Below are 25,338 nucleotides of genomic sequence, written 5' to 3' on the forward strand. Positions count from 1 at the left end.
ACGCCTATTTTGCTTAACATGTCACCCTGAAAGTTTGAAAGGTAGAAAGTACTTTCCAGTATTAATATTGTGAAATGTTTTTTAAAATTAAAATTAGGAAAAATTGAGGTAAGCCTATGGTAGGACACCAGTTTTTTTGCAAGCCTATAGATGGGACGCCAGGTTTTTTTGCTAATGATTTTTGTGTGTCACTGGCAGTATGAGCCCAAGAGAGAATGTTGTTCTGGTTGTTTAAGCCATTATTAAGCCAAGGTACAGACCTGTTTAAAATCTTCTACATTGGGATTTCCATAGATGGCATCATTTTCCAGCATAAGACTCAAAAATACCAATTTTAAAATGTATATTTTCACATTTCACAGTTTCTTTATGGTAAGAATTGCAGCTCACCTTAGGAATTCTTAGACTGCTGAGCTAAGCTGAAAGTTTGGATTTTTCCCAGAACTATTATAATAAAACTTGGGACATTCTGCATGTACAGGTGGGAATTTCTGAAATGTTCAAGCAACTCTGAAGATGTAGCAGGATAAAGGAGAGGAGGGCTGGGAAGGAAAAATTCAGAAGAGGGAAACGTCGGTTGCATACAAACTTAAGCCTTGAAAAATCCTTTGTTACCATTAACTGAACTCTTTATATGCAGGGTAGACAAACAGAAGTTTATACATGAAATATCTCTTCATTTGTGTGGTAGGGTGTTCAAATGTATATGGCATTTCTCTGCTATATTACATTTTTTTTTTTTCATTTTTAGGCGTAATATTATAGAAGCTGTGTATAACAGGCTGAATCCACACAGAGAGAATGATGGGGTAAGTTTTACTTTGGGGTCTTAGACTTCACTAATAATGAGCAAACCATAATACTTCAATGCAGGTGGGGTACAGAACAAAATTTAAGTAACCTGTATTTAAGTATATATGTGTTTAAATATTTGATATATATTTTGATTGTACATCACTGTTCAAGAACTTTATTATTAAAGGGACAGTGATTTGTGTATGATACCTAGTTCTGATTGATTGATTAATTTTTAATATAAATGGCTGCTTCTGCTTTTCATTCAAGACCATGGAGCCACTTACTTTAGGAGCTGTTGGTAGTTTAAATGTACTCTGACTTTGAAGTAAGTAATGAGATTGAAATTTTGTTACATGTCCTGTACTTGAAAATCTAGTGTCAAATTCTGTGTCCTTGTAAGAATCATATTCATGTAGAAAATTTCTGTTGAGTGTGCACTAAGTGAAACGGGTCATGTTAGTGATACTGGCTATGCTTTTTTAGTATGTTGCACAGATGATTCCAGTGAAGATTACTGTATTTCAGTTTTGAAGGTCTTTTGTGAAATGGCCTAGAACCAGTATAATTTACACTTGAATGAAAGTAACAAGTTTTGTTCATTCCTGATTTAATTTTTTAAATGAATTATTTACACCAATCTGTCCAACTCCTGGACAGTTGAGCTTTCAAATCTTTAAACATTAAATTACACACAAAAAATACAACACTATGAAATACAGTGGGTTGCTGTACCTGTTGAAATTACTACGTTACTGGATTGAGTAAGGAATAAATGTGAAATTTCCAACTTACACTTTTTTAACATCTGTTTTACAAAGTAATTGTAGCAGTCATTCTGTGTCAGTCAGCTCCATAGTGACAGATTGGTTTAGAGACTTCGTGTCTAGGAGACTAACAATTTTTTTTTTTTTACTTGTTTAGATAGTAACTTTTAAAAGGCGGATAACTTCTCATTACTTCGCGAAATGTTGCCTTGTACCGATAGGGTTCACTCCCTAAGCTAATTTGTAGAGTTCTCTAAATGGTCCCCAGGAACCATGCATGCATGAGATGCCTAAAAACAATTCAGTTGGCAAGTGAAGGCTCTGGTGAGAGGGTGGGTAGGGATGTCAGATTTTATTTATTTATTTTAGCTACTTTGAAATTATTCTGAATCTAGTTGTGCATATAACTAGCCTCTGTAATTACATTACCTTATTGTTATCACTGTCTTTCTTGCCTCATTCCATCTACTTCCCTTCTGTTGGCTGTTATCTTGATATGATGTGTTGTCTTAAGAGTGCATGTGCAATTGCTATGTTGGCAGCTGTATGCCAGCAATAAAGTTACTGTAAAACTTTCTTGTGTAGATATGGCCTTAGATTGCAAGCTCTTCAGGGCAGGAACTGTCTTTCTATGTGTTTTTATAGAGCCTAGCACAGTTGGAGGTCTTGATTCTGATTTGTGCCTTTGTGTGCTATCACAATACAGATAAATAGCTAATGGTTTCATTGTCACATCTGTCTTTTTAAAAATTAAAATTTGTGGTTTATATTTTTTTTGTCTTGGATCATAAAGGTTATAGTTAAATTTTACATCCTTAACCCCTTCAAAGTGTGCCAAAGTTCCTTCCAAAATATCCTGAAAATATCCTCAGTCCTGCAAGTAACTCTGTGCATCCACCCAACCCACCATGACTCCTAACAGTTGGAATACTACATTTTCTCTGTGCCTCAGTGTCTTTTTACCCACTTCCAAAAATGGAAATGTTTAGGATTAATTAAAGCACTCAATTCAGAACATTTGCAATGAAAAGAAAAAATCTGGCTCCTCTGTCAGATAATTATAAATGCCTGATGATGCTGCTGCATATTTGTGACAGAGAAAGACTTTCAAAGGAAAACACAAAGGACCAAATTGTTATAATTTATGTAGCTCCACAAAGGTAAAAACCACAGTAACCAAATATGTTAAGTATTCTCTTAGCTACTTATGAATCTCAGGAAATGTCTTGGACCTGCTTCATTAGTGCTTAAATATTATCTATTTGTATTTTATTAAACTAATTGTTTAATTCTTAACAAATGCAGATCTGGCGGGCATAGTAAAAACAAAGGGAGGGCAGGCTTACTATTAAAGGTTATCAGAATAGCAGCTGTGTTAGTCTGTATTCGCAAAAAGAAAAGGAGTACTTGTGGCACCTTAGAGACTAACAAATTTATTAGAGCATAAGCTTTTGTGAGCTACAGCTCACTTCATCGGAAGCTCACAAAAGCTTATGCTCTAATAAATTTGTTAGTCTCTAAGGTGCCACAAGTACTCCTTTTCTTTTTATTAAAGGTTATATTTACACTGAATACCGTATTATGCAAAAAAAAAAATGTGGACAAAAAGGCAATGTACTTTTTGAGCTATGTAAATATAGTTATGTTTTCTGCAGAATTTAATTAAATCCCTATAGTAAGGAAAATCTCTGTGATGTTTGAGTATTGGAGGATGGCTGATAGCCCAAGAGGTCACTTAGACCTGAGACTGCAGTTTAATGCATCAGCCACACTAGGTAAAGGATCGGGTTTGATCCTCTGATAGGAATATCTACTTCATTTGGCAACAGCATTATTTCCCTTCTCTGTCCTTGGCTCATATGTCCCAGAAGGACTTAAAGGGAGGAGAAAATTCAGTGCTGCCAGAGCTGACACCTCTTCATAGTACCTCAGTAGAGGAAAGGTACTTATTTTCCTTTCTCCTTAAGAGATTCTGAGTCTAGTAGTTCATGTGCTGTGCTGAACCTGATAGTCTAGGTCAGTGTTTCGCAACCTTTTTGATACCAGGGACTGACTTGCTGCCTTCCTAAACCGTGTCAGGCAGGGACGAACTCTGGTTCATGGGCCGGTCATTGAGAAACACTGCTCTAGGTCACTGTTAAACTCACTCCCCAAGCCACTGGACTGTCCTTCAGTCTCCTGAGCTTGATGTTTAGACAAGAAAACTGAAGAAGGAATAATTCCATTATTAGTTAAAATGCTTCTGTTCTTCTCTATATTGTGATAGCATAACTAGAGTGCCCCTACAAACCTGCGTTCAATCAGATACCAAAGCAGAAGGTGGATACATACAACGCACCCAGTTGGTGGGGCTTGTAAAGTGCGTTTCAAAATGAAATATCACAATGCTCCTAGTACAAGTCATGTTATAGCAAAAGCAGAGCTTTATATTAAAAATTATGGGCCAGATCCACAGCTAGTGTTAATTTGCAGTCTGGAGCTGCACTGATTTTACACTGCTGAGAGTCTGACCCTATTTTTGTGAACTGTGTTCTTATATATACTAAGAAAAATGTTTACATCTGTTTAATATTTTTCTATATGCAATATCGCTGTAACAATATTTGAAATTCCTTACTTATGACAACATTCAGAAATCTTCAATCATTCATTTAGTGATACGTAATATATTTATCAACATTCCATATAATTAATTTATACTGTATTGATAGTCATTATATATAGATATGATTTGCATTGCATATTTCAACAAAATATATGGTATGGGATAAAACCTGAACTGATGAAATTATAAAGTAAAAGGTATTTATATGATTTTTTGCAGTTGAGTGGATGTCTAGGTTGTAACAATATACTGTAGTGTGAACAGCTTAAATAAAAAAAGTAATCTTCATTTGATGACAATGATCTTTATAGCTTGATGAATCAAGAATTTTCAGAAAGCATCTTTTATCAATTTTTTTCAGAATACAAATTTATTTATATTTCTCACAACTATATTTTATTTTATTCACAACAACTTTTATTTAAATTGTAGTCAAGCTCAAGAATTTTGTCCTCGGGTCTAGTGCACTTTCTGTGGTAACTATTTAATTTCTGAAATATATTTGTTAAATAATAACTTAGGAGCAAATCCTTAACACAGTGCACAGCCTATATATGTTTACACTGTACTGGAAGAGATCTGTGGAGGAAGGAATCCTCCCTGTAATGTTGCAGAGTTGTTTTGTGGGTGGTATTGGAGCCTCCAAGATGCAGTAGTCACTGGACTCCTGTGCACTCTTACGTGGTATGGAGTGGAGTAGTTAGGATCTCTGGCTCATTACTGATCCCTAGAGGCATGTCTGGTTACCAGGATCCCCTGTGTAGCACTCTTGTGTAGTAATTCCACCATTTCTGCTGTAGACAAGGATCCCCATAGATAGGAAGGCAGAGACAAGATCTGCTCCTTAATAGCGCTATAAATGTATGTGGTGCTGTATAGTACTCAGTGCCCAACATGTAATAGACCCTTGCACCAAAAGATTTGCCATCTAAATGAATAGTATAATGTAGTTCTCCTAACTTGCATTTGATTTTCTCAACACTGGAGCTAAAGGATTTAAAATGGAAACAACTTATAAAAAATATTTTAAGAGGGTTACAGTACTACCAGAAAAAATCATTAGAGGCTAGCTAAAATGCAATAGGAAGAGTAGTTATTTTATTAATTTAAAAAAGAGGTTGGATTGTTCTCAGATATTCTATTTTTTTTTTAAATGGCTGTATTTTTCAGTTTTTCTTTATACTTACACTATGTACTGATTAGGGTCCAGTCTATACTAGATTGGTGTAGCTACAGCATTCTGGGGTGTGAAAAATCCACACCTGAGTGACATAGCTATGCCTGATGTAGATGCAACTAGATTGATTGAAGAACTGTCAGTGTCTGTCAGCCTAGCTTACCATCACTTGGGTAGGTGGTATTCCTACAATAATGAAAAAACCCCTTCCGTCTCTGTAGGCTTCATTTACACTACGGGGTTGTGCTAACATAGCTATTGCACTGTATCTGTGTTACTATAGTCCCCTATTGTAGCCATGGCTTGGGCCATTGCAGCTAGCTCCCCTTGAATGTAGAAATGTAAACTGTCAGTACTAGCCACCTGGGGAAAGTGTTTCAAATTTCACAGGACAGGAAACCTCAGTGGAGTTTCAAATATTAACATTTTGTGTTCTCTGAAATAAAGATATTTTACAGGTTTATATCAATAACAAATTTTGAAAATGACACCCACACTTTAAAACCAAGTTATTCGTTTATTGGAACTGAAGAGTAGAAAAGAGATAATGTTATAGCAGCCAATATTTTCATGAACCCCCTAGAATTAGATATTGTTCAACATTTGTAAGGTTAGGATTCCAAGTTTTCAGATAGCTTACAATGTTGGTTACAGCTCTGAAAGCTCTCAAGAATAGGGGCCTCTAAAATCAGATCAGAATTGAAGGAGGTAGTGGAAAAGCATGAATGGCGATCAGGATGGTTTGCCTTTAATGTCTTTTGTAGTGAGACCCACCAGCCTTTCAGTGATATCTAGCTACTGTTTTTAGCATGATAGTTTGTGAGGCATCAATAATTAAAATATTTTCTGGTCCCTCAAAGCAACAGAGTTGTTTTGGCACTGATCCAGAACTTAAAAGAGCCAGTTTGGATCTCAGACCCATGCAACTTTTTATCCTTGCAAAGGCACGCTAATTACCATCAGAGACTGACGAGGTTTTTTTGGTTTGCTTTACCCATTTGGTTGAAGTAATCTGCAACACTTCTGCAACTTGGGTGGAGGGAGGATTCCTTCCCACATCCTAGGCCACAATTCAAGATGGGTGCCTAAATTTAGGTTGTTGGATTTGGCTTTAGCTAGATATTCTGGATATTCATTTTCCTGACAGCATCTTGGGAAGAAAAATGATTGCTAGATCATTGGAGTTTTTGTGAAAACTATCTTTGTGATTCTGATTGGCAATAGCTTGGCCCTCTGCCTGCTGCATTGTACACATGAAGAAAATCAGATTTCAAGTGTCAAAGGATTTTTATTTTGCAATGCTTATCAATTAAGTGAATTCTGATACTACAGCATCCATTGTTGGCAGTTAACATTTTTTAATTAAGCTGTTCACATAGGGTGTATATTGCTACTGAATCAGTAGTACTTTACATTTTAAAATATTGACTCAGTGGCTAGTGTAAATTTAAATGGCCGAGTTCTTCATTCTTTGGCTTTCACTGAAGTCAATGACTGCCAGACAGTTATGTGCATCAAAAGATATAGTTTGAACTAAAGGCCAATTTATTCTGGGGTCATCTTTTTGATATTGTTCTTTGTGCCTTGCGTAAAGTAGATTGAAATGTTTGTCAATACTGTAAGTCATAATAGAGGCAATTTAAAGACAAGGTATTTTCTTAAATGCCCATTCTAAAATAAACAAACAAACATGGATCAAATAACTTAATTTTAGGATGCATGTTGCTAACTTAAGGTATTTTTATATATACATAGGAGGGCATAAAGCTCAGATCTTTTCCTCAATCAGAAATGACTTTTTATGTAATGTATTTTAAAATATATGTATCATTCTAAAATATCCTAGTTTAACTACTGATTTTGGGGTCTTGAATCTTAAAAAAAGGACCCTGGCGAACCCGAGGAAAGTGGAACACAGGGAAAATTGGTGGAAGCTCTCAGGCAAATGAGAATTAATCATAGGGGCAACTACCGCCACCTTCTGGAGGAGATGCTGACTAGTTACAGGCTAGCTAAAATACAGGGAGAAGAGTGCACTGCTGAACCAGCTACAGCATCTACTTCTGATAATCTTGCTGGACCCAGTGACCCAGTGGCAGACACCCAGAGACACATCTCAGACACATCTGAGAATCATCTTGCTGAAATACAGAGCTCTAATGAAGATTCAGGGAGAAATGAGATGAGTGATAAACAGGTGTAATGTCTTTGTGTTTCACATAGTCGATTTGATAGCTTGACCTAGCTGTTCTAATGTATTCATATGTCAGCACATTGTTGCATCAATTCTAAAAAGTTAGTTTGTTTGTACCTACATTTATATGTACAGACTTTTTATATGAAAAGTCATCCTCTTTTGAGTAATTTAAAAGTTACTATTTACTGTAGTTTGATTAATAAATAAAATGTAATTACATTTTATATTATGTGTAGCAGGAAGCAGGACATCTACATTACTGGTAGCTGGTAGTCTTAAGGTTTCACTTTTTTTAAAACCCTGTGACACCAGTGATAGGAATTTTTGACAGATGCGAAAGCAAGTTTTTCTTTGTGTTGTAAGTGCATTCCTAGTGAATGCTGAATTTTAATACTTTACATTACATATATTAATTGGCATCTTAATCAAATACACCTTTTGTTCAAATTTATAAATTGAATTATTTCACAGCATAATATCCTACATATTGCATGTTTTTTTAATTGTATATAGTTCACGTTATCAGAGTTACAAAAATAATTATTCACTTGTTTTAGGATTTGTTATGCCACTCTTGTTTTCCTCACTCTATGGTCCTTTCAATTTAGACTGTATCCTCTGTTCAGTGTGAATATCTTACTTATTTTCTAGAGAACTGTATCCTTCACTATACCATAGGTTATAGCATAATGTATATCAGACAAAATATGTACTTAGAATTAGTGTTTAGTGTGAAGCTCTAAAAATTTGTTTACATCCAAATAAAAAATGATGTGGAATAATATCTGTATGCATATTGACTTTATTTAAGTAATTTTGTTGATATAATGCTACCTCAAGCTTTTTGGAAGTTCATTTGAAATACTAATGATCTAGTCATGGTTTGGAAATATTTGTAGCTACTGTTAATAACAGACAACAAAGATTGTGACACTGTTCATTAAACGAGCTATTCCTACAAATATGCTGGGAGTTTTTATTATCGTAACTCTAATCTGTGTTCTAGCAATATTTCATAGTTTTAAATTAAATACTGCAATAAAATTGAGGTAAACGTGCTATTGTATTTTAGGTTATATTCCAACTTTTTTGTGATATTCCTCTTCATTGTGTGTACACACATGAACATACACATATTCAAGTAGATTAGTGTATTACTATGTTGTTGTAAATTTAACTGCCTGTAGTTTATTTCTGAAATGCCATTGTCAAAAATGTGCCATTGTCAGCAGTGACAAAGGTATTTTGTCACAGTTCCTATTATATTTTTGGTTGCAGTTGTTGAAGCACTTGCACAAAATTATAGCTTTTATCATCCAGCAAAGATGTAAATACAAGTTCACTACCTCAGTGAGTAAGATCCTGTGGAAACCTCTTGCTAAATTTGGATTATCTTTCAAGAGTTCAGAAATCTCCCTTAGCGTTTCACAGATTTTTATGGGTTTTGTTTTGTTTTGTTTTTTTTAAAGTAGTGGTTAGCTGATGCATTGATGGAATAATACACTAGGTGATTTGTTTAGGATTTTATTTATATTCATTGTAGTGCATTATTTTTATTGCATTCATATGTTCTGTAAGAGAAAAGCATAGCTAAACTTTTAATCAGTTAATCATGCTGCTTCCAGAGACGAATTCCAGAGATTCTGGGGACAGAGAGATGTATGGAAAAAGTGATTTTGTGTATGTATGTCAATTTGTATAGAAAACGTGGCCATTCCTTTCATTCTTTACTTGCTCGTTTTCCACTTTATTATGTTCGAATTCAATTAATTATGGATGTATTTTTTGTATTGGTGAGTATTAATATTTTTCCTCTTCTTTTCCTGTAGGGTGCTGGAGAGCTAGAAGATCCGTGGTAGCCTTACAAATCTACTAAAATGCTTTTGATTCTGGGGGAAAAAACTTAATCAGTTTTCTTCAATACAAGGGAAAAAATTTGGTGGATTTCCAACATTTTGTGAAATGGGCAGAAAGATATTAGTTTTCCATCACTTGTTTATATTTGTGTTTTCTGATATTGCCACTCTTAACATTGCCTGTATTACAGTATCTTTACCAGCCTCAGGCATACTGACTCCATCTTTGTTGAACTTTTAGCCCTAAAAACCAAGGAAAAAGTGATTCTTTCAGCAGATTAATATATGAACCTGAGGTGCATGGGATTGTAGTTGTACTCTGAAGATACATTATGGTTTAACGAAACTTAACATATAAGCATGAAAGAGTACAAATAATTGTATGAGACATTACTTATTTCACTTTACCAAGTTGGAAGGCTTTTGCAGCTCTGTGGCTTGGAAGTAATTTCAGTTGGGCAATATGTTATAGGATTTGTATTTTTTTTAATTATTTTTAATTTCCAGTTTTACCTGTATTACCAGACTGTTAGGTTTCCCTACAGTGTCCAAATTGTGATATGTTGCCTACTGCTTGCTTGATGATAAATGTATTTGGCAATAATAGAAGAAGATTTTAGGCGTCTAAAACCAATAAGAATTTTACGCACGTGTACAACACATCCTTAAACTCTTGCTAGAAAAAAAAACTTTTAAAACCAAACTGATTAATTTATGGTTAGATGTAATTTAATTTGACATCTCTCTCACTGCTGAAAGTTTTTTTAAAAATGCTGAAAATTTGCCTTTATTATAATGTAAAATGTGATTTTTGTTCTACATGTGGTTTTTTATAGTTTCCTTTAATTTTTCAGCTTGAGACAGACAGAAGTCTTGTGTAATATGGATATAATTTTTAATTGTTTGCATTATTTTCAAAGCTCAAATTTATCACTTTGAGATTACTATAAATACAGTTAAAATTATCTATTTTAAATCTAAGAAAATATTAGAGATATTTTCATGGGTTCAATGACCTTTCATTTTATAAGCAATGGGCATGGTACAGAGTGGCTGTCATGTAAGGTACTTGAAGATTCTTAGTTTAATTCTATTTTTGCAATAACCTTGATATTTTTTTCTGAATTCTTTTGAGTTGTGCATGTATTGAGTCCAGTAGATGCTAAAAACGGAGAAGAGTAAAGTATTTATCTAAAAAAAAAAAAGCTATTGGGGAGGTGAAACAATGAATGTATCCATCTGTACATGCTTTACATGCTGTGGATGCCTTGTAAACATTTTCCTATTTGTTTAAACTGTGTTTCAGCGAGGTTGTAATTGCCCTTGTGTGTAGTTTTAAGCTAATGACAGTCATCAACTGGTTTTGTGTGAAATGGAATTCATTTTTCTGTATTTTTCTATTTTTCTGTAACTTTATCCCCATGCTGAGTCTGTTTTTTTTTTTTTTTTTTTTTTTTTTTTAAACAATCACTTACTGGTGCCTATTGGCAGCTTTCCCAATCATTTTGATTCATTGTGTATTTGATTTTTTTTTTTTTTGGTTTTGTTTTTTGTTCTAGAGAGGATTATTGCCACAATATATTTTATTTATTCATTAGATTTTAGCCTTGTAAGTTAAATTGTTCTAAATGATGATGTTAACAGATATTTGTCCCTTTGCTGGGTTTTTGGGGTTGTTAAAAGATAGGGAATGAAGAATGCAAAATGGTTTATTGTTCAGACTGTCCTCTCTGGTCCAACCCTGTACTGATAGTACCTTCCCAGTATGATATTGTGATGTTTCATACAATACAGTGAACATAACCAACTTGTTATCTTCAATAAAGGATTGCTAAAACTGTGTGATACACTGCTATTTTGTGCAGAAGGGATTTATGATGAAAAGGTAGAAAGTTTGATTCTTTGCTTTTGTGTAATTTTAAATATTCACTTTTGTTTTTGCTGCCTATATATGTATATTGACAATGCCAAGACTTCAGGTTGGTCCTTTGGTGACATACAAAACAAAAATCTCTGAATAGGCACCTCTGTCACAGAATGGTACAAACAGTGGGATGAATTTAGTTTCGTAATTGCCATCAAGCTTTCACCTTAGTTTAGTTGTAGTTTTACCTATTATTCTAGAGTTTGTAGAGTGTGAAATCGAGTCTGATAAAAACATCAGAGGGAGTTTAAAAAAAAAAAGTCATCAGGATTTGAATTTTAGCCATAAATTTATGGAAGATCCCCAGCTGCATCTGCAAAATTGAGACAAACTGTCCAAATGTAACAGCTTGACAATCTCAGGGTAAATCTATGACTTCCAATAGTGGCTTTATACTTTCTGGTGAAGTACTAGGTAGCAGTTACTTTCTAGCAATAAAACTAAAAAATCTCCACAAAGATGTTACAGGTAAATAGTAATTAATTTTGGCCACCTATTAAATGTTTACACTGTAGGGGAATGGTGTGGGAGAGGGTGAGAATAACAAGATGACAATTTCGTTATTTCGGATACAGAGCTTGTTGTAATTGCATGGATGAAGTTTTAGTCTGGAATACAGATACCTGCATCTCATCATTGTCCAAATCAGAAGCCATTTTATCTGATGCCAGATTTGGCCCATTTGTGCAGACTTCCGGCTGTCACAATAATCAGGTCCATTTTTCTCAGAAGAGATCTTAATCCTTTCCAGCAGTTTCCCAGGTTGAGATTCTAAAACAGGCATTTCACATAAATTTCAAATCCTGAACTTGGTCAGGAAAAAGTGCAGCTATAGTGTTCACGAATGACTCTTAGTATGACCCAGATTCTGGGCCAGAAAACATTTAGTTGCTTTTATAAGCTTTGTTTTCTTTTATTTTGGTCAGATCTGTTTGTAGAATGCAGTCTTTGTCCTGAACAACTGATTAACTAGCAATTTTAGTTCTTTTTTACAGTGCAGTAGGAAAACTTGCATTTCTTCTGATAGGCCCCAATTCTGCAGTGACTTATATTTATACTTAACAATGTATTGTGAATAGCCTTATTGAAGTCAATAGGACAACTCCGTTTCTGTAAAGTAAAGCATGTGTAGAAGTCTTTGCAAGACAGTGCCTTAGTCCATACAACTACCTCACAAATGTAAAATAGGTCGTCCTTTCCCTCAGATACAGAAGTTTATGCATCTGCTTTTTCAGGAATTATGCCGTTAGAGGTTTGTGTGCTTTTGGTTGTTGGGTTTAGTGTATGCTTGCTGGTTGGTGGCAGATTAGATGATCTGGGGGTCCTTTCTGGCCTTAAACTCAAACTGTGACTTGGACACCAGATATGTTTTGTCACTAGGGCTGTTGAGTCATCGCAGTTAACTCACACGATTAACTCAAAAATTTAATCGCAATTAATTGCACTGTTAAATAATAGAATATCAATTGAAATGTATTAAATATTTTTGGATGTTTTTCTATCTTTTCAAATATATTGATTTCTATTATAACACAGAATACAAAGTGTACACTGCTTACTTTGTATTTGTTTTGTTTACAAATATTTGCACTGTAAAAATTATAAACAAGAGAAATAGTATTTTTCAGTTCATTTCATACAAGTACCATAATACAATCTCTGTATCGTGAAAGTGCAATTTACAAATCTAGATTTTTTTGTTGTTGTTGTTATATAACTGCACTCAAAAACAAAACAGTGTAAAACTTTAGAGACTACAAGTCCACTTGGTCCTACTTCTTGTTCAGCCAGTCCCGAAGACAAGTTTGTTTACATTTATGGGAGATACTGCTGCTACTTCTTATTTACAGTGTCACCAAACATTGAGAATAGGTGGTTGCATGGCACTTTTGCAGCCAACGTAGCAAGCTATTTACATGCCAGCTACACTAAATATTTGTATGCCCCTTCATGCTTTGGCCACCATTCCAGAGGACATGCTTCCATACAGATGATGCTCCTTTTAAAAAAAAAAAAAAAAAAAAAAAAAAAAAAAAAATTAAATTTGTGACTGAACTCTTTGGGGGAGAATTGTATGTCCCCTGTTCTGTTTTTCCCGCCTTCTGCCGTATATTTCATGTTACAGCAGTCTTGGATGATGACCCAGCACATGTTTGTTTTAAGTACTCTTTCACTGCAGATTTGACAAAAATGCGAAGAAGATACCAATGTGAGATTTCAAAAGATAGCTACAGCACTCAACCCAAGGTTTAAGAATCTGAAGTGCTGTCCAAAATCTGAGGAATGAGGTGTGAAGCATGCTTTCAGAACCCGAACCACCAAAGAAGAAAATCAGCCTTCTGCTGGTGACATCTGACTCAGATGATAAAAACGAACGTGCATTGGTCCGCTCTGCTTTGGATCGTTATTGAGCAGAACCCATCATCAGCTTGGATGCATGTCCTCTGAAATGGTGGCTGAAGCATGAAGAGACATATGAATCTTAAGCACATCTGGCACGTAAATATCTTGCAAAGCCAGCTACAACAGTGTCACGTGAATGCCTGTTCTCACTTTCAGGTGACATTTTAAACAAGAAGCAGCATCTCCTGCAAATTGTAACCAAACTTGTTTGTCTGAGTGATTTGGCTGAAGGACTGACTGGACTTGTAGGCTCTAAAGTTGTACATGGTTTTGGTTTTTAATGCAGTTATTTTTTTGTACATGATTCTACATTTGTAAGTTCAACTTTCATGGTAAAGAGATTGCACTACAGTATTTGTATTAGGTGAATTGAAAAATACTATTTTGTTTCTACAGTACAAATATTCATAATCAAAAATATAAAGTGAGCACTGTACACTTTGTATTCTGTGTTGTAATTGAAATCAATATATTTGAAAATGTAGAAAACATCCAAAACTATTTAAATAAACGGAATTCTATTGTTAAACTGCTCAATTGCGTGATAATCAAGATTAATTTTTTTAATCACACGATTAATCGCTACTTTTAAAATCACTTTACAGCCTATTTATCACACCTCGGCATACCCAGACTTATTCTGTAAGTGAACATGCCTCTAAAGTGGTCATGATCTCAAAATAACTTGGTTTTCTTTTAATAGTGTTATAGTAGTTGGAAAACATGCTCATCTTTGACTTCCACATTGGTGTGAAAAAAAGCTAGAGGTCTGACATTGCTTACTCTAATCACTAATTTGTTCATTTATTCAATCTAATGAAAGCTGCGTTGGCCAGCTAACTAACAAATGTGATTTTTATTATATTCTTCTAACAATACCATAATGGAAATATCCTGAGACCAGGATGAAGAGAATTGTTCATAGGACTCCTGGTGGGGTGAAGTGTCGTTCCCACCTAAGAAATGTGTGTTCATGCTAAAGAAGTACAACTCACTTTGCTTGCTTCATATGTGAATGTTTTTAGATAGCTTGTAGCTTGTTATGGAGTGCACTGGAGATTATATTGTCTGGATCTGATAGTTTTGATTTAACTATGAAAATAAAATCAGGTGTCTTGGTTAAGCATATAAAATGAAATAAGGAATAAAACAATAAGAAACTAAAGCAACTGTTGCTACACTATGACCCTATTCCTGGAAAAGCTTACTATATGTTTACATTTACATGTACAAGTACTCTTAACTTTAGTGGAGCTGCTCATCTGCTTAAGCATGAGACAGCCTTTGCAGATTGGGCCAAGGTGCATATTAATTTTATGGTAACTTTGGTTATCAGGAATCTTGACACAACACTAATGCTAAATTTTGAAGAATTTGTGGTTATTGCTGCTGTTGTATTGCAATAACATCTGTCGATATCCATGCCTACAAAGACAAGAATCCCTGTGCTTTGGAGCTCACAATATAAGAAAAGCAGCATAAGTAGGAAAGGAGAAATGATACACTCAAAGTATTTAAATCGTCAATACTCCAAATGCTGCCTCACCTTGCCAGTTGGCTAACTTCTTGTGAACACCATGCATGAAGTGAGTTTTGAGGGGAAAACTTCAGTTGAGAGCCTACTCATGCCAATAGCCCCAGTCATTGATCTGATCATTTAATATGAAGTAAGAAAAATGTGTTGGATACTGAAAGGCCAAATCCTGCAATTTTGGTAATTAAAAATTCATAACTAAGTCAATGGGAATTTTGGATCCGTTTGGAATGTGGATTCAGCCACAGGTGATGCTTTTGAAAGAGCTTGTTACATCCACTTTAAACTGTGACATTTACTATTGAGTTAATGGAAAATGTACTCCAAATTTTAGTTTTACACTTGTTCATTGAAAAATAGAAAATGGGAGAGATCTTTGAAGTTTTAACAGACACAATATGAATCAACTTCACAAGTCCTACATTTCCTTCTTAGGTGTCAGGTCGTCCTGGACTGAAATGACATGAAGAATGAAAGCGCCAACAACAACAAAATTAGATATACAAAATTCAACTTGTGCCTTTATTTCTAAAATGAGTTCTGTTACCCATCTACAAGCGTGTGGACATAATTACAATGCAGTATTTTAAACAAAAAAGGACAATCCCTCGAAGCAAACTACCTCCAACCCAGCCTCTGGGCAGGTGTTTGCCTGAAACTGCCTTCTAGGATCCCTTCAAAAGTTAGCCATTTGAACTGTATTCAGGTAGGGATTGTGGGCAATTCCAGTAAAATCTTTCCAATGGTATCTAAAGCTACAGATAGATCTAAATGTATGATCATGAGCCACCTCTTTTATTACTGGGGGACATCATGCTTGATTAAAAGGAGTTTAGCCTTGTGTGCAGTGGAATCAAAAAAGCTAACATAGTGTTGGGAATCATTGAGAAAGGGATAGATAATAAGACAGAAAATATCATATTGCCTCTATATAAATCCCTGGTATGCCCACATCTTGAATACTGCACACAGAGGTCGCCCCATCTCAAAAAAGATGTATTGGAATTGGAAAAGGCTCAGAAAAGGGCAACAAAAATGATTAGGGGTATGGAGCGGCTTCTGTATGAGGAGAGATTAATAAGACTGGGACTGCTCAACTTGGAAAAGAGACAACTAAAGGGGGGATATGATTGAGATGTATAAAATCATGATTGGTGTGGAGAAAGTAAATAAGGAAGTGTTATTTACTCAAAACACATGAACTTCAGGTCACCAAATGAAATTAATATGCAGCAGGTTTAAAATAAAGTTTTTTTTCACGCAACATACAGTCAACCTGTTTAACTCCTTGCTGGAGGATGTGAAGGCCAAGACTATATAACAGTTCAAAAAAGAACTTGATAAATTCATGGAGGATAGGTCCATCAATGGCTACTAGCCAGGATAGACAGGGATGGTGTCCCTAGCCTCTCTTTGCCAGAAGCAGGGAATGAGCAACAGGGGATGATGGATCACTTGATGATTACCTGTTCTGTTCATTCCCTCTGGGGCATCTGGCATTGGCCACTGTCGGAAAACAGGATACTGGGCTAGATGAACCTTTGGTCTGACCCAGTCTGACCACCTTATGTTGATTGTATGGGGATAGAGCGGTGCCTATCTAAAAATAATAGTAATAAACATTTACCAAGTTATGCTGGTATCTGAGATACTGCAATTATTTATTTCCTACTCAAATTATTAGAGGGACATAACTGCAGTATCTGCACTTGTGTGGTAATGGTAGGTAAACACGGATTTTTTTTATTTTTTTAAAATTAGTCACTGTCAAGTGCTGCTTCTCAAGATGAACCAAAGGTTAACCATAGCCACATTAACACGACAAGCCACATTCTTCTTAGAGTAGATGTAGACGTGTGTGTTCCGTGAGCCAGAGATGGAGACTTTTTCCTAGCAGGGCCCATAGAGGGATGGCACTTATGCTTTGTGCCTGTAGCCCTTCCCCCGGCCATATGAGGTAGCGCTGCAACAACCTCCCCTCAGTTCCTTCTAACCACCCATCTGCTGCAGTCAGAGCCCTGTATGGTTGTTGCTTCACAACCTCATAATTTATCTCCTGAGCCTAGTTTTATTGTACATAGTTAATAGTGTTAGAGTAAAAGTTATAGGATATAGTATAGTGGTAGTGGAAGTGCTCCCCAGTGATACCCTCTCCAAGTTCAAGCACTGCCCTTCATGAGGAGTGGTAATTCCCAGTGGTGACTCCCCCCCACAAGCAGTGCCTGCTCTGCCTTGGCAAAGCCCACCTTAAAGAGTGCTGATCGATCTGTAGGTTGTTCAGAAAGAGGGCTCAGGTGGCTTGGGACTTTTGCCTTAAGCAGCAGCATCTTGAACAGGCCATAAGGCCTGACCCAGGACCAATGCCTTCCTTGGGCTGCAAATAACCCTCGGGGTATGAAAGTGCTGCTGCCTTTTGAGGTGGGACTTTCTCCAAAGAGGTACAGGAATTGTTCTCTGCTGTCAGTGCCAAAGAAAAGGTCACATAAGACTGATTGTGAGTGCTCCAAGTCACAGGACAAGTCTAGTGCTGGCTCCAATACATGGGTGCCTCTGACCCTTCCTCAGTAAGGGCAGACACTCGACTCTGTTGTTGGCTTCCAGGCATCTATCAAGTCCGGTACTTTCAGGAATGATGCTGGTACCGACTGTGTCTGTGATGTCAGCATACCATGTTGCAGCAGACCTCTATTCTGTCTTTCAGTTCCATCCTTGCTGCTGGTCCAAGACTTTGCAAGACTGACAACTGCGATGGTACTTTGGCATTACACCAGACAGCACCCCAGGGGTTGGTATGGACACAGAACTGGAGACAGTACAAGGTTCTTTAGTGCTAGGCCCTCGCTCAGCAATGATGCAATCGACACCACAGATGGTTCAGTGGAGGTTGTTGCTACCCTCAGTGTTAAGGCACGCGGGGGCTCCAGTACTGTGGCACCAGCAATTTTGGCACCCCTGGTGCTGACTACCTTGAGAACACCGATTCTGACCTTGTTCTGGGCCCACTAATGAGTTGGATCGCCTGTTGGCTCTGTCTGCAGTCACTCCTCCCATGTCTCTGAGGTCCCGAGACACCTCTGCTTCAGAGTCGTGATCCTCATCCTCCCACTCCTCTTCACTGGAAGAGGTCCAAAGGCCACGGGTATGGCTACCAGGATTGGCATGCACCCCAAGGCCGGGGTGGAGGAACCTAGCATGGTGCCTATTGGCCACCATTCCCTTACCCATACCAGTGGCCCCCTTGGGCTCAGTGGGAAGCTCCTGGCTCCCAGAGGTGGTCTTTTATCATCCAAGTCAAAAGCATGATCACCTTCTCATGCGGTATTGGTGGCTGCGGATCAGATGCAAGTCCAGACGCCTGCAGTTGCCTTGCTTGTGGAGCTGCTGGCATTTCCCTGTCCAGAGATGCTGCCTCCGGAGCAGGCTCTGCCTTTGGCCCAGCCAACAGCTTCGTCTTCATCCCAGGACGATGTGGTGTTGCTTGGTTTGTCCTCCTCTTCTATCCTGGAGGACTTGAAGGTGTGCCAGGACCTTTTATGTTGGGTGGCCTTGTTCCTTGGTATTCAGGTGAAATTTCTTTTGAAGAATACACGTAAACTTGTAGGCACTCTCCAGCCCCCTTTCCTTGGGAGAGTTGCCCTTCTAATTAATGAGGTGCCCCTTGAACCTGTGATGGCTCCTTGGGGTATGCCAGCAGCCAAGCACTTGGAGAAGCACTATGTTGTACCTGTACAGGGATATCAGGGGTTGTTTTATTCCTATCCAACCCCAAACTCCCTGGTGGTCCTGGCAGTGAACAACTGAATCCGGCAGGTCAGGTTCAAGTCCTTCCCCAAGGACAGAGACTTAAAGTGCCTGGAGTTTTTGGGTAGAAAGATATACACCTCCTCTTCAGTTCAGATGAGGATCACAAACCAGCAAGCTTTGCTGGCCAAATATCACTTTTTCATTTGGTTGGCTGAGGCCAATTTTGAGGAGCAGTTGCCCGAAGCTGCCCAGGATGAATTTTGGGCATTGAGGTATGTCACTGAGGTATGCTTGGTGGCTAAAATGTCTCTGCAGTTTGCCCTTGATGTGCAGACACTTACACCAGGATGATGGTCTCAGCAATAACTAAAGGGCAGCTTCCTGGCTCCAGAACTCAGGAATCGCACTGGATGTCCAGCAAGTAATTGAGGACTTGCTGTTCGATGGCCAAACCTTGTTTTCAGACAAGACTGATGAAACCTTGCATTCCTTTAATGATTCGAAAGCTAGGCACTACTACAGGGCACAGCAAAAACAGCCACCCCCTCGCCCCCCGCAATCCTTTGGGGACAGGCTGCCTGCTTTTACGATGCCTTAGTCTCTATTGTGTCCCACAACTTGGTCCTACACACTGTCAAATTGGGTTATGCCATCCACTTCCTCTCAATGCCCCTTCCCCACCCCTATCTCTGTCACTCTTCAGAGACCCCTCTCATGAGACACTACTCTTGGAGCAGGTCAGCTCTCTGGTAGTGTTCGGGAGTGGTGGAGGAGGTTCTGAGAGAACACTGAGATTCTACTCGGTTCTACTCCCGGTATTTCCTGATATGAAAATCCATGCGCAGGATGAGGCCCATCCGTGGACTCAACAAATTCATCAAATCCGTGAGGTTCCACATGATCAATCTTTGCTTTGAATCACTGCTTTGAAACTTCATGACACTTACTTCCATGTAGCCATTCTACAAAGTCACAGGAAGTTTCTTCACTTCATGGTAAGAGACTGCCACTTTCAGAACACTGTTCTCCAATTTGCCTCTCTTCCCCCTCACCCCTCCGAGTCTTCACCAAATGCATGGCAGTGGTCATAGTGTACCTCAGGAGGCAGGGAATCCATATCTTCCCCTACCTCAATGATTGGTTATTGAAGGGCGCCTCCAAAGAGACGGTTGTCACCCACATCAACACCATGCTATGTTTACTCATAAGAACATAAGAAGGGCCATACTGGGTCAGACCAAAGATCCATCTAGCCCAGTATCCTGTTTTCCAAGAGTGGCCATTGCCAGTTGCCCCAGAGGGAATGAACAGAACAGGTAATCATCAAGTGATCCATCATCCCCTGTCGCTCATTCCCTGCTTCTGACAAAGAGAGGCTAGGAACACCATTCCTGCCCATCTTGGCTAATAGCCATTGATGGACCTATCCTCCATGAATTTATCTAGGTCTTTTTTGAACCCTGTTATAGTCTTGGCTTTCACAACATCCTCTGGCAAGGAGTTCCACAGGTTGACTGTGTGTTGTATGAAGAAATACTTCCTTTTGTTTGTTTTTAAACCTGCCTATTTCATTTGGTGACCCCTAGTTCTTGTGTTATGAGAAGGACCAAGTAATACTTCCTTCTTTAAAATCATGATTGATGTGGAGAAAGTATAGACCTCAATCATATCTCCCCTGAGTAGTCTCTTTTCCCAGCTGAAAAGTCCAAGTCTTATTAATTTCTCCTCATACGGAAGCCATTCCATACATCTAATAATTTTTGTTTCCCTTTTCTGAACCTTTTCAAATTCCAATATATATATATTTTTTGAGATGGGGTAACCACATCTGCATGCAGTGTTCAAGATATGGGTGTACCATAGATTTATATAGAGGCAATAGGATATTTTCTGTCTTATTATCTATTCCTTTTTTAATGATTCCCAACATTCTGTTCACCTTTTTGACTGCTGCTGCATATTGAGTGGATGTCTTCAGAGAACTATTCACATTGACTCCAAGATTTTTCTTGAGTTGTAACTGCTAATTTAGACCCCATCATTTTAGATGTATAGTTGGGATTATATTTCCAACATGCATTACTTTGCATTTATCAACATTGAATTTCATCTGCCATTTTGTTGCCCAGTCACCAAGTTTTGAAAGATCCTTTTGTAGCTCTTCGCAGTCTGCCTGGGACTTAGCTTGAGTAGTTTTGTATCATCTGCCAATTTTGCCACCTCGCTGTTTACCCCCTTTTTGCAGATCATTTATGAATATGTTGAATAGGGCTGGGCCCAGTACAGACCCCTGGGGGACACCACTATTTACCTCTCTCCATTCTGAAAACTGACCATTTATTCCTACCCTTTGTTTTCTATCTTTTAACCAGTTACCAATCCACGTTAGGTATGTGCACGCTTACGTGCATGGCTGCCAGAGATTTTTACCTTGGTGGTATCTGTAGGGTCGGCTTTGGTGGCCCCCTGGAGTCCCCTGCTCATGCACCGGTATTTGAGGCACTGCCAGCCCTGTGCCCTCTCAGTTCCTTCTTACCGCCCCTGATGGTTGCTGGAATGTGATTCTTGTATATAGTTATTCATAGAGTTAGTGGTTAGCTGAGTTAGTGGTCCCCTTACAGACTAGTCCCAGGGATGGGGCATGCCCCTGTCCCTGGGCTTCAAACCGTGTTCCGCTTGTCACAAGCCTGTGATAGTCAGAGACTCTCATGGAAGCTGTCTGAAGTATGTGCTGGGAGATGCATGTTAAAGGTAAGTGCAGAATTTGTAAGAACTTCAGGCCAAGAACACAAAAGGACAGGGACATCCGTGTAAAAGCCCTCTTGATGGAGGCGGCTCTTAGACCAGCCTTGGAACCATCCCATTCTATCTCTGCACTGAGAACAGCTGTGGCAGTACAGAGTGCTCCATTGGCACCAGGCTTACCCCGGCATCATTCAGCTTCACCGGTGCCAAGAAAGCAGCATAGGAAACAGCACGGTCACTCCCCGGTGCCGCTCAAGGACAAGAAAGGAGTGGCAAACAAAGAACTTGTGCTGGGCCACTTGCCCTCTCTGGAGCAGCAAGGGGCAGCCTCTCAACCAAGGGCCCTCCTAGGGAACCACCTCTGACTCCTGGGAGTGGTAGGGGACCCCTACATCTGGTGGTACCTTCGACACCGGAAGCGTTTCAGGCAGCGAGGGACTTTATGGCCCTACCAGCACCACCTACATCATGGGATATCCTGCCAGCTGCAGAGTCAGCGAAAGTACTTCCCTACATGGAGCTGCTTCAGTGGTCACTTGGCCATCACCGGCCCCCAAAGTCATGGCACCTCTCTATCACACCACGGCCTTGATCTCTTGCACTGCGCCTGTGGTCTCTGAGTCTGCGGCCCAGGTCACCTGCTCCCCAGGATGCCAGGGCCATACTCCAAGCGATCATCCATGGCCGCATCTGAGAAGTGGCCCACAGCACTGCCTGCATGAAGGCATGTGCCAGGCTCAAGCTCTGACACCGGTACCAAAGGGCAAGTGTCAGTCCCAAGGGAGACTCCCCTGGTAGAGGAGCAGGGCCCCAGCCTCTCCCCTGATTGCCAGGTGGCCCGTGGCAGGCATTTTGAGGGTGCACCCAAGGACAGTGTTCCAATCCCGCCTCAGGATCCATACCCTTGTTTGTTCCTGAACCATTTGTCTCCTTTCCACATTGCACCAGTTTACCTCGGACTATTGGGTGCTCAACACCATAACAGCTGGTTACACCCTGCAGTTTTCCTCCATCTTCCCTCCCTCCCACCCCCCTTCCCCTGCCCTCCTCAGGGACCCTTCTCATGAGCAACTCCTCATCCAGGAGGTGGAAACTCTATGGTTAGGGGCTGTAGAGGAAGTTCCCCAAGATGTGAGGGGAAAAAGGGTTTTATTCCTGAGATTTCCTAATGCCGCAGGCCAAAGGGGGCCTCAGACTCATCCTAGACTTGTATCGCCCTCAACAAATATCTCAAGAAGTTGAAGTTCCACGTGGTCTCCCTGGCCCCCATCATCTCGTTGCTGGATCCAGGAGACTGGTCTTCCGCCCTTGACTTAAAGGGCACCTATTTCCATATTTCTATTTTCCACAGACATAGGAGATTCCTCTGATTTGTAGTGGGCCAATGCCATTACAAATGCACAGCACTGCCCTTTGGCCTTTCATCTGCTCCGAGGGTCTTCACAAAGCACACGGTGCTAGTGGCCACTTACCTGAGACATCGAGGGGTGCAGATCTACCCATACCTTGACAACTAGCAGAGCACAAGTCCAGATTCTAAGCATCATCAATCTGATGCAGGCCACCTGTAGGGGATCCTGGGCCTGCTTATAAACTAGCAGAAATCAATTCTGCACCCTATTCAGTGGATAAGAGTTTATAGGAGCAGTACTCGATTTGACCTAAGCCAGGGCCTTGCTGCCAGAGTTCCGGTTCTGAGCCATGTCGGACCTCATCACACACGTCAGAGCCTATCCCCTCATGACCACCTAAGTAGGCCTCAAGCTGCTGGGCCATTTGGCAGCATGTACTCGGGTGGTCTGTCATGCACGTTTATGCCTCAGACCCCTGCAGACGTGGCTGGTGTCAGTCTATGCTCCCAGCAGGCACAATTTGGACCTGCTGGTCACGGTCCCATCGTACATCCTGTCATTCCTGGCTTGGTGGACAGACCCTCGATTGGTGTTGGAAGGAATTCCCTTCGTGGCCCCATCTCCATCGGTGACGTTGATCTCTGGCGCTTTGGATCTGCGGTGAGTAATCCACCTCGACAATCTCAGTACCCAAGATATTTGGTCACAGAAAGAGCATTCCCTCCATATAAATGTCGGGGAACTCAAGGTGATACGCTTGGCCTGCTAGGAGTTTTTTCCCTGTCTATGGGCAGAGTGGTTCAAATCCTGATGGACAATACTGCCGTGGTGATCTACATCAACAAGCAAGGAGGAGCTTGCTCATCAGCCCTGTGCCAAGAGACTCTCCGGTTATGGGACTTCTATGTATAGTACACCATTCATCTTATGGCTTCGCATCTCCCAGCGGATAGGAATGCACTGGCAGATCTTCTCAGCAGGTGGTTCTTGTCTCACCCCAAGTGGTCATTCCACCCAGAGGTGGTTAGCATGATCTTACAGAGGTGGGGGACTCCTCAGAGGGACCTGTTTGTGTCCAAGCAGAACAGAAAGTACAGCAGTTCTGCTCAATCCCTGGGGTTTCCAGAGGTTCCCTATCTGATGCCTTCTTTCTTTCGTGGACAGAGACACTACTATACACCTTCCTGCTGGTGCTCATGAAGATCAAGTGGGACAAGGCAAAGGTAATCCTGTTATCTCAGGTGTGGCCGTGTCAACACTGGTTTGGCACACTGTTAGAGCTTTCCATAACGATCCTGTTAGAGATTCTTCTCTGGCCAGACTTACTCTCACAGAACCACGGTTGTCTGCTGCACCTGAACCTAGCATCCCTGATGGCGTGGCTGCTGCATGGTTGAATGCGGAAGAACAAGCATGCTCGGCGCAAGTTCAGCAAGTCCTGATGGGTAGCAGAAAGCCCTCCACCAGGGCGACCTACCTAGCCAAATGGAAGCGCTTTATATTCTGGGCCTCAAACCAAAACCTTTCTCCTTCCCAGGCTACAGTACAATCCATCTTGGACTACCAGCTACATCTCAAGTACCAAGGCCTGGTCCTCTTGTCAATTAAGATTCACCTGGCAGCCATCTTGGCCTTCCACCCTCCAGTCCAGGGTAAGTCAGTCTTCTTTCATGACATGACAGTTTCCTAAAATGTCTGGAGAGGCTTGACCCTATCCTGCCTTGGGACCTGAAAAGCTCACAGGGGCCCCCTTTTGAGCTATTAGCTTCTTGCTCTCTGCTGCACTTCTCATGGAAGGTCGTCTTCCTGGTGGCAATTACTTGAGCCCAAAGGGTCTCTGAGATTAGAGTGCTGACATCAGAACTCCCCTATATGGTGTTCTACACGGACAAGGTCCTGCTGCGGCCCCACCCAGCCTTCTTACCAAAGATGGTGTTGCAGTTCTACAATACTCACGACATATTTCTTCTGGAGTTCTTTCCAAAATTTCACAAACCAAGCAAGGAACGTAGGTTATGTATTCTGGATGTTAGATAGGCCTTGGCCTTCTGCATCAAAAGAACTAGACAACACTTCATCGCAGTGGCAGAGAGGATAAAAGGTCTGCCGATTTCCTCTCAGAGGATCTCTTTATGGATAACTACCTGTATCAGGTTCTGCTTTGAACAAAGGTGTTGCCACACCACTTATAAACAGTGCCCACTTCTGCAGATATTTCATGTTCATTTCCTTCCTTATT

The 25,338-nt window shown here is 39.8% G+C and overlaps 1 protein-coding gene across 11 annotated transcripts in view; it reads left to right on the forward strand.

Annotated features, from left to right (window-relative positions):
* The window catches only part of PPM1B (protein phosphatase, Mg2+/Mn2+ dependent 1B), a 94,967-nt gene extending 84,136 nt beyond the window's left edge, over positions 1–10,831 (forward strand). For 6 of the 11 annotated variants that reach the window (XM_038394467.2, XM_043511885.1, XM_038394474.2 and 3 more), the window contains 2 exons: positions 752–809; positions 7,230–9,436. In XM_038394467.2, coding sequence (XP_038250395.1) covers positions 752–809; positions 7,230–7,547 — 376 coding nt within the window. In that variant the 3' untranslated portion in view covers positions 7,548–9,436. Of the gene's footprint in view, positions 1–751; positions 2,917–3,117; positions 5,027–7,229 lie in introns of those variants that run through there. The other 5 variants (XM_038394470.2, XM_043511883.1, XM_043511884.1 and 2 more) reach the window with 2 other exon arrangements.
* Positions 10,832–25,338: the final 14,507 nt, after the last annotated feature.

Source organism: Dermochelys coriacea, chromosome 3 (genome assembly GCF_009764565.3).
Source record: "Dermochelys coriacea isolate rDerCor1 chromosome 3, rDerCor1.pri.v4, whole genome shotgun sequence".
Lineage (NCBI taxonomy): Eukaryota > Metazoa > Chordata > Testudines > Dermochelyidae > Dermochelys > Dermochelys coriacea.